This window comes from Corapipo altera, unplaced genomic scaffold, assembly GCF_003945725.1.
Source record: "Corapipo altera isolate COAL_440 unplaced genomic scaffold, ASM394572v1 0, whole genome shotgun sequence".
Lineage (NCBI taxonomy): Eukaryota > Metazoa > Chordata > Aves > Passeriformes > Pipridae > Corapipo > Corapipo altera.
The window spans coordinates 9547294-9560617 of record NW_020884872.1 but is presented as its reverse complement, the minus strand read 5'-3'; the positions used below and the strand labels follow the sequence as shown (position 1 = coordinate 9560617).

General features: G+C 38.3%; 1 protein-coding gene across 1 annotated transcript in view; it reads right to left on the bottom strand.

The window, feature by feature from the left end:
* The window catches only part of DMD (dystrophin), a 918699-nt gene extending 910742 nt beyond the window's left edge, over positions 1–7957 (bottom strand). The window contains exon 1 of the mRNA XM_027636380.1: positions 7788–7957. Coding sequence (XP_027492181.1) covers positions 7788–7848 — 61 coding nt within the window. The 5' untranslated portion in view covers positions 7849–7957. The remainder of the gene's footprint in view (positions 1–7787) is intronic.
* Positions 7958–13324: the final 5367 nt, after the last annotated feature.

The following is a 13324-nucleotide window of genomic DNA, read 5'->3' as shown; positions in this document are numbered from 1 at the left end:
GTCCTAAGTGATATTTGGAAATTGATTAAGGACTATAATTGCAGGGTCACTCCCTACATTATATGCAGTCCAAAACTGCACTTTAAAACCAAATGACTCATAATGGAAAAAAGAAGTTAGTTGGTTTTTTTGTCTGTTTTTCAAATTCCTGAAAGAAAGGAATAAGGCTCCAGAATTCTGGCTTTTTCATTTTGTTCCTTTTTTTTTTTTTCTTTTTTTCTGTTAGGGCAAAATTAACTTATTTATGTGTTAATCAAGTTCCAAGTGCTTTTAGACATCTGAGAATTTTACACTGAAACATGGGTTCTGAAGTCAAGAAAGTTAATTGGTTTCACTGAGGAAAACAAGCCACTACCTCTGTGACCAGCCTGACCTGGTTTGGAGTTCTCCCTCACTTGTAATAAAAGAGAACTGGTACTGATAGAAATTAGCTTTGTTATCCTCTCAGTCTCCAACCAAAGCACGACATCCTAATGGCCAATTATAGTTCCACACCTGCTGTTGGGAGGAGAACCTCATTACTCCTTAATTTGAAGAACAGCCGCTTTAATGTTTTCTGAAAAATAAGTAATAGCTGAGTAGCCACTTCACCAAGCCAGCTAACCCACAGGAAGCCTTCTCCAGGACTGGCCACAGAAGTCAAAGAAATAGGAATGATTGTTTTGCCATCTGAGGAAAGATACCTGAAATTCAATTTTGTGTAGTTTTTACTAGAAAAAGAAGGAACAGCTCCAGTACCTGTTTCCCCTGGTTATCCAGAATAAATCCATCCTAAAGATTCTCTCTCAAAAGTGTCATTCACTGCATGTTAATAAGCACATTTAGAAAGAAATGAAGACAAAACCAAGCTAAATAGTGTAGTTTTGTTGGCTATTGATTTCATGAGCTTATACCTCCAGTAAGTTTATCTCACTAAAAAGTAACACCTACTATAATAACAGACTGCACAAAGTTGATTTCTTGAAAACACGAACTCAGGAGCAGGAAGAGATGCACAGTAAAGTCACACAATACTGGAAAGTCTACAATAATATCAGCAGTATGGTACCAAACATGATGCATTACTACCGCCATCCAGTTGTATTAACTGTATAAATAAGGAGGTAGGCTGACCACATACAAGTATTTTTTGTCAAATGGTATATGAAGTATAAAGAAAGATAAGGCTGAAAAGGGTTCTAATATTTCTGATACAGCATCTGTTTACAGCTCATGTTTTGATATTTATCAACAAGCTTGACTATAGAAGACACCAACAAATATTATCTGCCTATCCCACTGCATGAGATATAACAGACTTCTCCAATCCAAATATCTCTTTCGCACTCACCCTCTTCAAGATCCTGTGTGACAGTGAAATTCTCATGCTTGAAATGATCATAGAGCTGATAAAGATTCGTGTGAAACACCAAAAAGACCAGAAGTATGGGTGTGATAATTTGCAGCCAGAAGTACCACAAAGGATGGCTTACAAAATTTACCTTCCAACTGGTGTGAAACTAAGAATAATTGTAACAGAATAACTGGGGAGTCCTGACTGACAGAGAGTTGATTATGAGTCAGCAGTGCCCTGGCAGCCAGGAGGGCCAACTGTGTCCTCAAGGGCACCAGGCAAAGCATCTCCAGACAGGCCAGGCAGAGACTGTCCCTCTCTGCTCTGCACTGGGGCAGCATCACCTGGAATATTGTGGCAGTTTTGGGCACCACAATCTAAGAAAAATATTACATTGTTAAAGAGTGTCCAGTGAAGGGCAAATAAGATGGTGAAGCTGTATAAGGAGTGGCTGAGGCCACTTGGTCTGTTCAGCCTGGAGAAGAGGAGGCTGAGGGGAGACCTCACTGCAGTTACAACTTCCTCATGAGGGGAAGAGGAGGGGCAGACACTGATCTCTTCTGTCTGGTGACCAGTGACAGGACCTGGGGGAATGGCCTGAAGCTGAGTCGGGGTAGGTTTAGGTTGGATGTTAGGAGAAAGTTCTTCACCCAGAGGGTGATGGAAGCTCGGCACTGGAACAGACTCCCCAGGGAAGCGGTCACAGCCTGCCAGAGTTCAAGAAGCATTTGGACAATACTCTCAGGCACATAGTGTGACTCTTGGGGATGGTCCTTTGCAGGGCAGGAACTGGACTCGATGATCCTTTGGGTCCATTCCAACTTGGCATATTCTGTGATTCTGTGATTATTATATGAGAAAAATTTCAAAAAAAGTCATAACATGTGAATTCTTTCTGCCACAATAGAGAGTCCAAGTTAAGCCATTTAAATTTTGCATTTCAGTTGCTGTATCCAACTCAAAGCCGATGGTGTTACACTTGATTTTTTAGTCGTTATGAAGGAGATTAAGATTCTCCTTTGCAAAGCTATAAATACTTTCAAATTATGATTAATTTGAACAGGGTAGATTGTCAATGACTTATAAACAGGTCTTATATACTGTCACAAGGTTTCCATTCTACTCCTTTTTCAAATACACTCTGATCAGGTTGACATTTCTATACTTGTGTTTTTACTTCTACTATTAAAAATTATAGTTAAGAATAGTTTATCTATCTTGGAGATTCAAACTAAGGAAAAGATTTTCTCCTATCAAAAATATTCATCCTATATTTTTTTTGAGAGGTATCTCAATGTGTTCCTGGAGTTGCAGGGAAATGGATTGGAACACATCCATCCTAGTCCCTGTGTGATGAGTGAGAAAAAGAAAATACTTGAACTGGGAAGATTTGCAGTCATTAGAATAACCTGGCATTTCATTACTATGCACATGTCAGCACACCAGGAAGGGGTCAGAAACACACTTTTCCCTTTTTCGTAACTTTTACTGACTTCTACTATAGTGAGCACAGAGATCAAAGGCCCTGTCCTTCTGCTATGTCCCTCTTCCAGCACCTCCCTCAAACACTCAGTAGTGTGGAATGAGAGGTAAGAATGGTACTGTAAGGAGAGCTAAAAATAAAAGAAATACCACGAGAACCAGTGAAGAACTAAAGAACAATGGCTCACCAAAGAGGCTAAGCCACCCTCGCCCCCCAAAAAAAAAACTCCTCCCATAAAACCTCCCACAAGTTTTCATTACAATTAATTGAATTTATGTTTGATGAAAAGCCAAGGAGGAGAAACAACATCTCCTAGACCAAGAACCTGGAGAGCTGAACTTGACTGGTGAGCTGTCGGGTATGAAAGCAGACCACCAGGAGGGGCTCGAGGGCGGAATGTGGAAGCACAGTAAATACCAGCGAGAGAAGCAAGGTCAGGCACAGATTCCAGATCTCCTGATGCCCCAAACTGCACTGTTCCTTCATTGTAAAGTGTCTGCAAAAAATCACCCCCAGGGATATCTTGGGCTCATTTTAGTCTATTGAAAGGGTGACAAACTTTTATGAATTTAACCCCTGTGGCAAAGACTACAAGCACAGATGATAACACACAAAGACACATACCCGCACCACATCTACCACAAAATTATGCCCCAAAACCAGTCAAAGTCACAACACTAATTGCTCTGAAAAATTGCTTACAGCTGTCTTTTAGATGGGAATCAAATATAACATATACTTCTAAATTTGAGAGCTCTGCACTGTGGCTTCTTATGCTTCTTATTTGTCAAACTTAGATATCAATGCCTTGTAGGCAGAGTGAAAAATAGACTGCCCAAAGTTTGGGAAACACTGAGATTACATGGGAATGAGAGCCAGTATGTCAGGGTGCCCTTAAAAACTATATCAAAATGCACAACAGCAATGGGAAAAATGAACAGTTGCATGAGTAACATCAAATGTAGCACTTCCTAGTTGTCAGCATCACAAGCTGAAGAAAAGTTTGTTTTCATTTCTAAAAGAAATACCAGATGTCCCACAATGCATAACAGACCTTACATTTGGAGTATCTTCATAATTTAACCTCAACTACTCAACTATAGATTTTCTTGAATTTTCACATTAGGGAGAGATGTTACAGAAGATAAAGTTGCCATATAGATACGTACATTCTTTTCCAATGATTTCAAACACAGTTAGACACAATTAATTATTCAGTTAATCACAGAACATTTATACTTTTATATTAAATATTCCAGAGTGAGAGATATTTTTCAAGTATGTAAAAAAAGAACTTCAAATAGTAGAAAATAGATCTAAGGGGAAAAAAAGGTTAAAGTTGTGATCAGAAATAATTTTGTTCACAAACTAGTTTATCAAGCAAATTAGGACTGTATTCCAGGTAATTCTCTATTTCTTTATCAGTCTCATGAATGCAAAAGTTTTGGGAGGAAAAGAAGTAGTTTTGCATTTACTTTACAAGTCTACAAGGAACAAAAATAATCTCTTTAAAGAGATAATATAAAACGAAAGACTAATATTGTAGCACTTTATAATGGAAGTGAAAGCAACACAGTACTGACAAAGAGGATCTGGAGCTGTCATGCAGAATACAATCCTTCTGACTGGCAGCTGAGACCTTGGGCTATTTGATTAAAACAACATCAAGATGGAAAGATGTCTTCAAATTAGAGGTCAGAAACATCAGTCTCTGTTTTTTCTGCAGTTGTCAGAAGTGATACAGGGTAATTAACTAAGTCTGGAGTAATGTCAGACAGGTGGTACTTTTCTTTTGGAACAATTCATTAGGGAAGGCTTGTCACTTGTGACATTCCCACATAAATCCTGGTGCTCCATCTCTTCTCCAACTGAGAATATGAAATTCATATTCTCCAACTTGAATATGAAAATACTTTAGAGGGGACTATATAGTCTCTACCTAATACAGTAAAAAAAACCACAATACATACAGTTTCCAAACTGTATGTATAAGCAACAATTTACAAAGTGAGAAGATGCACAGCAAATGGAGAAGCTGCTGTCAGCAGGGAAACCAGAATAAACATTGCCAGGTTGAGCAACAGATTTGGTCAGCGCACAACTGCTGTCTAAATACCTTCTCCATCATTTTATCAACTCAACTAGCTTGTCTGTTCTCACTGTGGTTGTAATAACACATCAAAAAATCTCAGCAGTGAGGAAAAATTGTGACATTATTCCATAATATGTGGCATATAATTCTCATTTCATTGCTCTACAAGTAGACTCCAAATAAGTCCGCTAAAAAACTTGAAGATTATCTACAAAACCAACCATGTAATTTAAATAAGCATCATGTACTGAAATACTCAAATATGAAAAGCTACCAGCAAGACGGAAAGAGAAAGAACATAGTGTCAAAGTAACTTCAGTTTGCACTTTTAACTGGGTGTCTTCAAAGAAAAACAGTTTTTAAGAAATTTGTTAATTAAACTGAAGAGGAAGGATAAATGCTAAAATCCAACCTCAAACCCCAAGAAAATGCATTTATTAAAATATATCTAAAACATATTGCAGAAACCTTGCTTATATTGAATATAGGGGTTTTTTTAAGATTACAGGAGTCCAGCTGAGGAAACTCATTAAAAGCATAACCAGTGCTAAAGTGACCTAAATAATTAATGGTCTATAGTACTAGTACTTCAACTATCTTGTAGTTGAAGGCATATTGAATGTCTCATAGAGTTATGGACTCATCAGTTGGAAAGGTCACATTTTAAAAGCTTTTACATGATGAATAAGTTTTTTTAAACACTCCATTTTATTTCATAGGGTCAGTCTACTAGACTACCTAGCAGTATGCTTACTCAAAAACTTACTCATGTGCTGCCAATATGCGTGTGGGAAATAAGATCATGACATCAGCTCCATGTGGAGTTTTCAACAATATTCATTATAGCTCGGAAAATTAATTTCCTTTGATTTTCAATATTAATATTCATTTCCAGACAAAAAGTATTTGATTTTTAAGCAGAAGTCTTGATGCCTTACCTGAAGGTGTGTCAATTACTTAGTGATAATTTATGTGGGAATTTTCAAGGAAGAACAATATCAAAGATTCAGAATCCCTTAAAGTAGCTAAAGTATGTTCTGGTTTTATTAATTTAAAAAATAAAAATCACTGGCCATTATTTTGCACACATTTTCTCTACAAATACGTCTGTTTGACAGTAAATTACTGCCACACTAGTCAAAGCTCTTAATTCCTCTGTGTAAATGTATTTTTGCTAAAAGGAGTCGCTTCCATTGTGTAAAAGTCTTCTCTTCTTGAGCTGACATTCACATAACCCATTATTCTCTGTAGGAGAAGTTTCTTTCTATGCAACAACAACTGCTTTTGGATTTTAAAAGGCCCCTTAACCGTTTACTTTTAAGGATGCCAATCATCTTGAAGTGGAAGGGTTTTTTATTTTTAATTTTAACTAGCACTGTCAACTGCAATGTTACCAACAAGAAGCACTGCAGAAAAGCAGTTTAATTCATTTTTCTGCAAAAAAAAGTTATTGGTCATGATTTGGACAGATAGTGTCATTTCGGCTTCTGCTGCACAAGAAATTGGAAATTATGACAATTTCAGGAGATAGTGCTACCTTGGTTCACAGGATTGCTTCACCTCCCATATTTTTAATATAAATGTAAACAGCAAACAAAACTTTTCATCAGGTTTTCAGGTATGAAACTGCTGATTTTCACCAGAGCACAAAGCACTATTATTAATCTGCATGTGGAAAGACAGGTCAAAACGTGTGTTTGCTTGTATCAGATGACCAAGACAAATTTTATGTGCTGTGCCAACAGCTTTATGACAAAGTTATCCTTCAGAAAAAAAATCCCTTTTTGTAAACAGTATGTACAGGGTATGTAAACTGAAACATTTACAAAATAGTTACTTATCTTGCATTACATCAACTGTTGGTTTCCATGACAAATAAAAGACTGCAGCAGCAAAGGTAACATATTTGTTTGGCTTTTAAGCCACAATGGTGGGACACCTGCTGAGAGAGTTTCATTAAAGCCAGCTATATAAAGCCAAGCCTATTTTCAAGAGTAAGCAGCAGTGTCTGAACCCTTGCATTTGCTTTCTTTGGAATTAGACTCTGGATTTGACTATCTTTTTGGAGATTAAAAATCACTCCCACTAACAAGCAGATTATTTTCAAAGGAAAAGGTCATGCAGATCTTGCCATTTCTTTTGCTGGATTCAAATATTTGGGATTTTTCCCACCATTACATGTTTGCATTTTTATATTCTTTCAGTTTTAATTTGCTCTACAGCTTTTTTTCCAAAAGGTTATCTTTACAGAGGTCTTACCCAGAATGCTTCTCACACAACTAATGTTACAGAATCACAAAACCATTCAGGTTGGAAAAGACCTTTAAGATCATTGAGTCCAACCATTAACTTAACACTGCCAGGTCCACCACTAAACCAGGTCCCTAAGCACCACACCTACATATTTTCTTTACACTACCTTGTCTACAATTAAAAGCCTGGTTAAAACAGTGGGGCAGAGCACCAATCCAATGCTTAAAATGGTAATTTGCCTTCTGTTCAAGTGTAATATCCTTGGTTTTTCTAAAAACAGGAAAGTATAGGAAGGGCAAAGACAAGCAAGGGAAATAACCCCCAGTTGTTTCAAGCTGGACAACTCTATGATGTTTTAAGTCCGCGTCAGTTGAGATGTTGCAGACTTCCAGATATGGATATGTCAGCACAAAAGTGAACGATCACCCTGATAGCCCTTGCACAGCAAAATACATCACAGGCAGCTGCACACACAGCAATTTCATGGGAGGCAGTGACAGCTTCTTCCAAGATGGATTATTCTTACAACATCTTGATTTCCTCACTACATGGTCTGCAAGTCAGGCCAGTTGCCCAGCAGATGTGGTGAGGGTGCCAATTCTCTTTAGGCAGCACATGGCAGGTACCTGCTCTCTGGCCCAGCCTGCCTGTGGCTGCTCCTGCACACCTCAAGAGGAGCCCCAGCATCACTCAGCTGTGCAACCGGCTGGCATTAGCTTGAGAGTAAGAACTATTTTCCAAATCAAGAGTTGTGCTGTGGCCTTCTAGGCAACTTCCCAGGGATATGCAGGAGGAGGCTGTCTCCCACTGGTACAGGAAAAAGAATCCTGTACGTGACACCACAGAAATAAGACGCACTGCAGAAGCTATCACCTGAAGCTAAGCAATCCTCCATTTCAAAATTTGGGTAGTACCAAAGTCTTTCCTGCCTGAAATCCCAAATAGAGGACTTTAACTTCTTTTTAAACGTATTTGCATTCTCTTGATTAATTTCTTCAGGCTCTCCTGTACTACTTCTTCTCAGACACCAGAGCACTTTATGTAAGCTAAGTCAGGTGTCTTCAGGTTTGAAGCAACTATTAGCAACTGCATTTAGATTTCAGTACATTTTGACTTCTGATTATTTCTTCTGATACAGCAAAATTCCCTTTTCTACGTGTCTGTGATATATAAATCTATATAACGCCTGAATCTGAAACACAGTTTCAGGAGCTCCTTACTGTACCTTGTATTTTAACACCTCTTGTATAACAATTCCTACAGATGTGACGACAGAATTGGTACAACCCTTCTTTTCAAAATTACTGAAGAATTTAAGAAAGAAATGAGTCAAAGCTAACTACTACACCTTATCAGTCTAAACATGACCGTCTCACTTTTCTCAGTGAGCTTTTACTACCTGCAGCTCACAGAATGCATCTAGATCTGCATGTTTTAACAGAAGTGCAGTGTTGAGCATACTTGTAATCTGTCCCCAACTCTTAACTCTAGATACAATGTGCTTCCTATTACAGTACATCAAAATGATAAGCTGCAATTAACACCTTGGTAGGTTGTACACACACAGAGTTGGATACATTTTGTGTTGTGTGCACTGAGACTGAATTCCTGCAGCTAAAGCAGAAACAAGAAACATAATGAAAAGATGTACACTTGGTTAGAAGAGGTGAGGCACAAAAACACTAACTGTCCCACCTAAAGGCATCATCTGTTATTAAAGGCAGGAAAGGAGTGTTTTCATCTTGAATCTCAAATCTGATCACAAATCCAGATCTCTTTAAGTACTACGAATGCACTGCGAAAGATGATAGCAGATCACATGTTAACCAACCTGCAATAGAGACCTGCAGTGTTGCTCCTTAACATGGCTAGGAATCATTGCTAGAATCATAGAATATTTTAGGTTGGAAGGGACCAACCAATCCCCAGACAATGAGCAGGAACATCTTCAAATAGATCATATTGCTCAGAGCCCTTTCCAGCCTGACCTTGAATGCTTCCAAGGATGGGGAATCCACCAAAAAGAAAGAGAAGTTTTTATCAAGTAACTCACAAAAAACCAAAAACGCAATATTGGACAGGCATAATTCTGCCTACTCAAAGCTATGCCATTAATGAAATCAATCACAGATAAGGGGAATTAAATAATTTTAAAAACTCATAATGAACAACTTTGCCAGTTACATACAAAATGCACCTACTTATGCTACTATAAACTCACTCCAGAAAAAGAAAAAAACAAGTATTTGACTGAAAAAACAGCTTAGCTTCCTTACCTGTTGCCACACAAAACTGTTTCTCAAGCTAATAGCTACTGTTGGCAAACAAAATGATCAATGATTAAACAGCTAATTTTCTTTCTTTAAAGATTCCTGAAAAACCCTGATGTTCTCACAGTAAACAGCTGCCATTCACAACTGCCTGCTAAAAATAAAAACAAAATATCCTATTTGAACAGATAATGGAATTTAAATAAAAAAGAAAAGTAGGTTCAGTTTGTGGCTGAAATTACTTCCCCACCCCCCAAAACACACTATAATGCCATCAGTGGAGTTCTGGCACATGCTAAATACATTTTTAGATAATGTAGGCAAAATACCCCACAGTAGATCAGATGAATAAGTACCATTCTGCACGGCTGGCACAGAAGCAGTCGATGCATTTAGGAGAAGGACCGGGAAGCCGTCGCGCCAACAGCAGCCCACAAAGCCTCCTTTGGAGCTACTGTGGGGCTATCTCAGTTCTTCCTCTGCATCCTTGTCAGCTTGAAATATCCAGCACAAAGGATGGAAATTTTCTATAAAATTATTATACAGTTTTCACACACAAATAAAATACAACTTCCCTTAATCTTGTTCCAGGAAAGTTATGGGGTCAACTTCAATATACAGCGTTGTATGAAACAACCTATATCATGCTCTTCGCTGATGTACAGTAGAAAGTGCAGGGATATTTTAAGCAAAAATGGTCTTGACAGTTTCCTATAAACCCTTCATTTCTTTTACCACAACAACAAATTGCTGCCCAGAGCTAATGCCATCCAAAGTAAGCACATGTTCATATATCCCTTAAAATATTCACGTATCAAATTAAATTTCGAATTTCACATGGCTTTGCCTCACTCATGTCAGTTCTAATTACTGATTTATTTTTGGTACCAACAGCTTATATTTAAACAGCATTCTCAATTACGAATTCTTCAAAGCAATCTGATAAATAGATCTCTCACCCACCACTACAAAGTAGATCCCATTGGTACTGAACTTCATTCTGGGGTACTACTGTCATAATTTTACAAAGAGATGAGAAACTTGGGTAAAATCTTATGGGGAAAATTTAAACAGATAGTACAGTTATAACAGAAGGATTCTTTGCCAGGTAGTTGAGGTTAATACCCCTAACTCCTGCCAAAAAGCCATAGAACATGTAATGGCAGGAAGTAATCTTGGCTATATTCTAGCAATTTCTTACTCTAAATGATGTAATAAAATGTAACATAGGATATCCAGCATGCATCTAACATTTAAAAGTATGAACTGCTGACTTTATAGAGTATTAATATTTGCATGTACACGCACGTTCACTGACTTTACATCTGCTTCCATTTAAAAAATTAATCCTTAAAGTCCATTTAATCTGTTCAGTATTATCAAGGATAATTTGAATAATATAAATGGTAGAATTTGGTTGTAGCGCCTTATGTAAATAACTGAGCAGCCATTAAAACAATGACTTTTATTCCCAACTACGGCTTTATCAGAAATACAAAGAGATAAAGCTGAGGAACTTTGTAGATGATTATGTTTACAGTCAAATCATTAATCTACATCTAATTCATATGAAATGTAGGTAAAAAGTATTCAGGTAAATAGTGCCACACCAATTTTCCCCTATAATTTAAGACAGCAAACCAGGATGGAAAGGGGAAAAGATTATTGAAATACTACACATAGCCTTATGCTTTTTACAATCTACATGGATTTAAGTATGATGTTTCTATGTAACCCTGGAATACTCACATTACTAATTTATCCTCCATCTTCTTCTTTCTCATCACAGAAAATGACACAAAAACTCCACTTAACACAAACACTTTCAGAGAAAGATACAGCAATAATGAAGGAATAAGAAACTGCATCAGTCCATGTATATGTAGTTGGCAGAACCTTAATAAGTTTCATCAAATAAAAAAATCCAAAACTACTACTTAAGCTAACTTGGGAAAGCTGAGATTGCTGCGTGGTGCTGAAAAACTAGGAGGCAAGTTTTATTTCAACAAAACATCTGGCGCTGAGTATCTTGGAGGTAATAGCTGTCAAAACTAGCACTAGGTGTAAACCAAACAAATACATAAGACCTAGACCTGGTCACACTGTCTGAGTCCTTTACAGGCAATTACAAGATCTAAACTAAAATAACAGGAAATATTTCTTCATAAGTAAATCACTCTTTCAGTACTTGTTGTTGAATAACATCATCCTTTTTTCTAAAAGAGCCAATTAACAGAGATAATAGATTTGTGTTTAATTTACAGTCCTTTTTCTGGTGCATAAGTGATTTTTCCAACCTGAGGTAATGTACAGCCAGGCAATGCACACATCTCACTCCTCTGACTGCCCATTGGCCTTCCTGATAAAGAAATTAATAAGTAGATAATATGAACACAAGTTGCAGCCTCCACTTCTATATGTATAGTCTTCTCTTGTGTCTCACAACATTTCTTCCCATATTTCCTTTCTTCCCTTGCTACCTCAGGGTCAGAGGTAACAACCATCTTCTTGTTTCAGGGAACTGACAAAAGTCATCACTCTTCCCTGCATTGGGACTACCCAAATGTGCCACCACCTGCCAGAATTCGCAGAACAGGCATCAGATGGCAACCACAGAATCATAAATATACTGAGTTGGAAGGGACCCACAAGGATCATCGAGTCAAACTCCTGCCCCTGCCCAGGAACACCTGAAGAATCACACCATGGGCCTGAGAGTGTGGTTCAAACACTTCTTGAACTCTGTCAAGTGACCATTTCCCTGGGGAGCCTGTTCCAGTGCCCAACTTCCAGCACCCTCTGGGTGAAGAACCTTTTCCTAATATCCAACCTAAATCTCCCCTAACTCAGGTTCAGGCCATTCCCCCGACTCCTGTCACTGGTCACCACAGAGAAGAGATCAGTGCCCACCCCTCCTCTTCCCCTCACGAGGAAGTTGTAACTGCAGTGAGGTCTCCCCTCAGTCTCCTCTTCCCCAGGCTGAACAAGCCAAGGGACCTCAGCTGCTCCTTGTGTGGCTAATATAATACAACCACCTACTTCAGGCATCCCTGACAGTAACCAATGTTTATTGTAACATTGTCTTGTTCTGATTTTTATTTTATAGCAACTGTCCTTTTCCGTTAATTGGGAGTTAAACCATTAATAGATATTTGTTGTAATGGCTACATTGAATTAGGCAGGACTTAGTACTAAGATGTAAAAAAGTTATGTCAAAAGTGAAGTGGACAGCAATTCTTATGCCTATGTTTTCTGTGCAGGATCCTGCTTTCCTGGAAAGGAAGGGCTGTGCTTTGGTGATCATCATCTCCTTTGTCCAATCCACTTTTCCTTCCCCATCAGCCACCAACTCCCACCTGTGTCCTACCTCATGTCTTACAAATCTCTTTTTCACCATAATAGCTGTCACTCCTCCCATCACAAGGACTGCAGCTGAGGGATTTGTGGGGAGAAACCCTCATTTTCTATCTAGAGGCAACATCACAGCAGTGCCTGCTGCTACAGAAAAGTGACAAGTAAAGCACGGCCTGACTCCTGCAGTGCCAGATGGAGGCACACTTTGGGACAGTCACAAACTGCAAGAAAATCATTCAATACTAACAACTCTTCACTGAGCAGATGCAGATTTTCAACTTAAAACCTGATCTCCAAAGTGCTACTTTTTCTCAGGGAGTGCTGGCACCAGATTGGGAAGACTTTGTCATCAGGGGAAAGGGAGGGCATAAAAATAAAAATAAGTCCTTCTCCATCACCATGTTCTGCAAAATGGTTCAGATGATTTAGAAGCTAGCAAAAGTGATCAGCCTGAAGTAGTCAAACAGTCTAGAAAATGTTACTTTGACTGGCACTATTTTGCTAATAACACCATAAAAATGGGAAGTACCATAGATCAG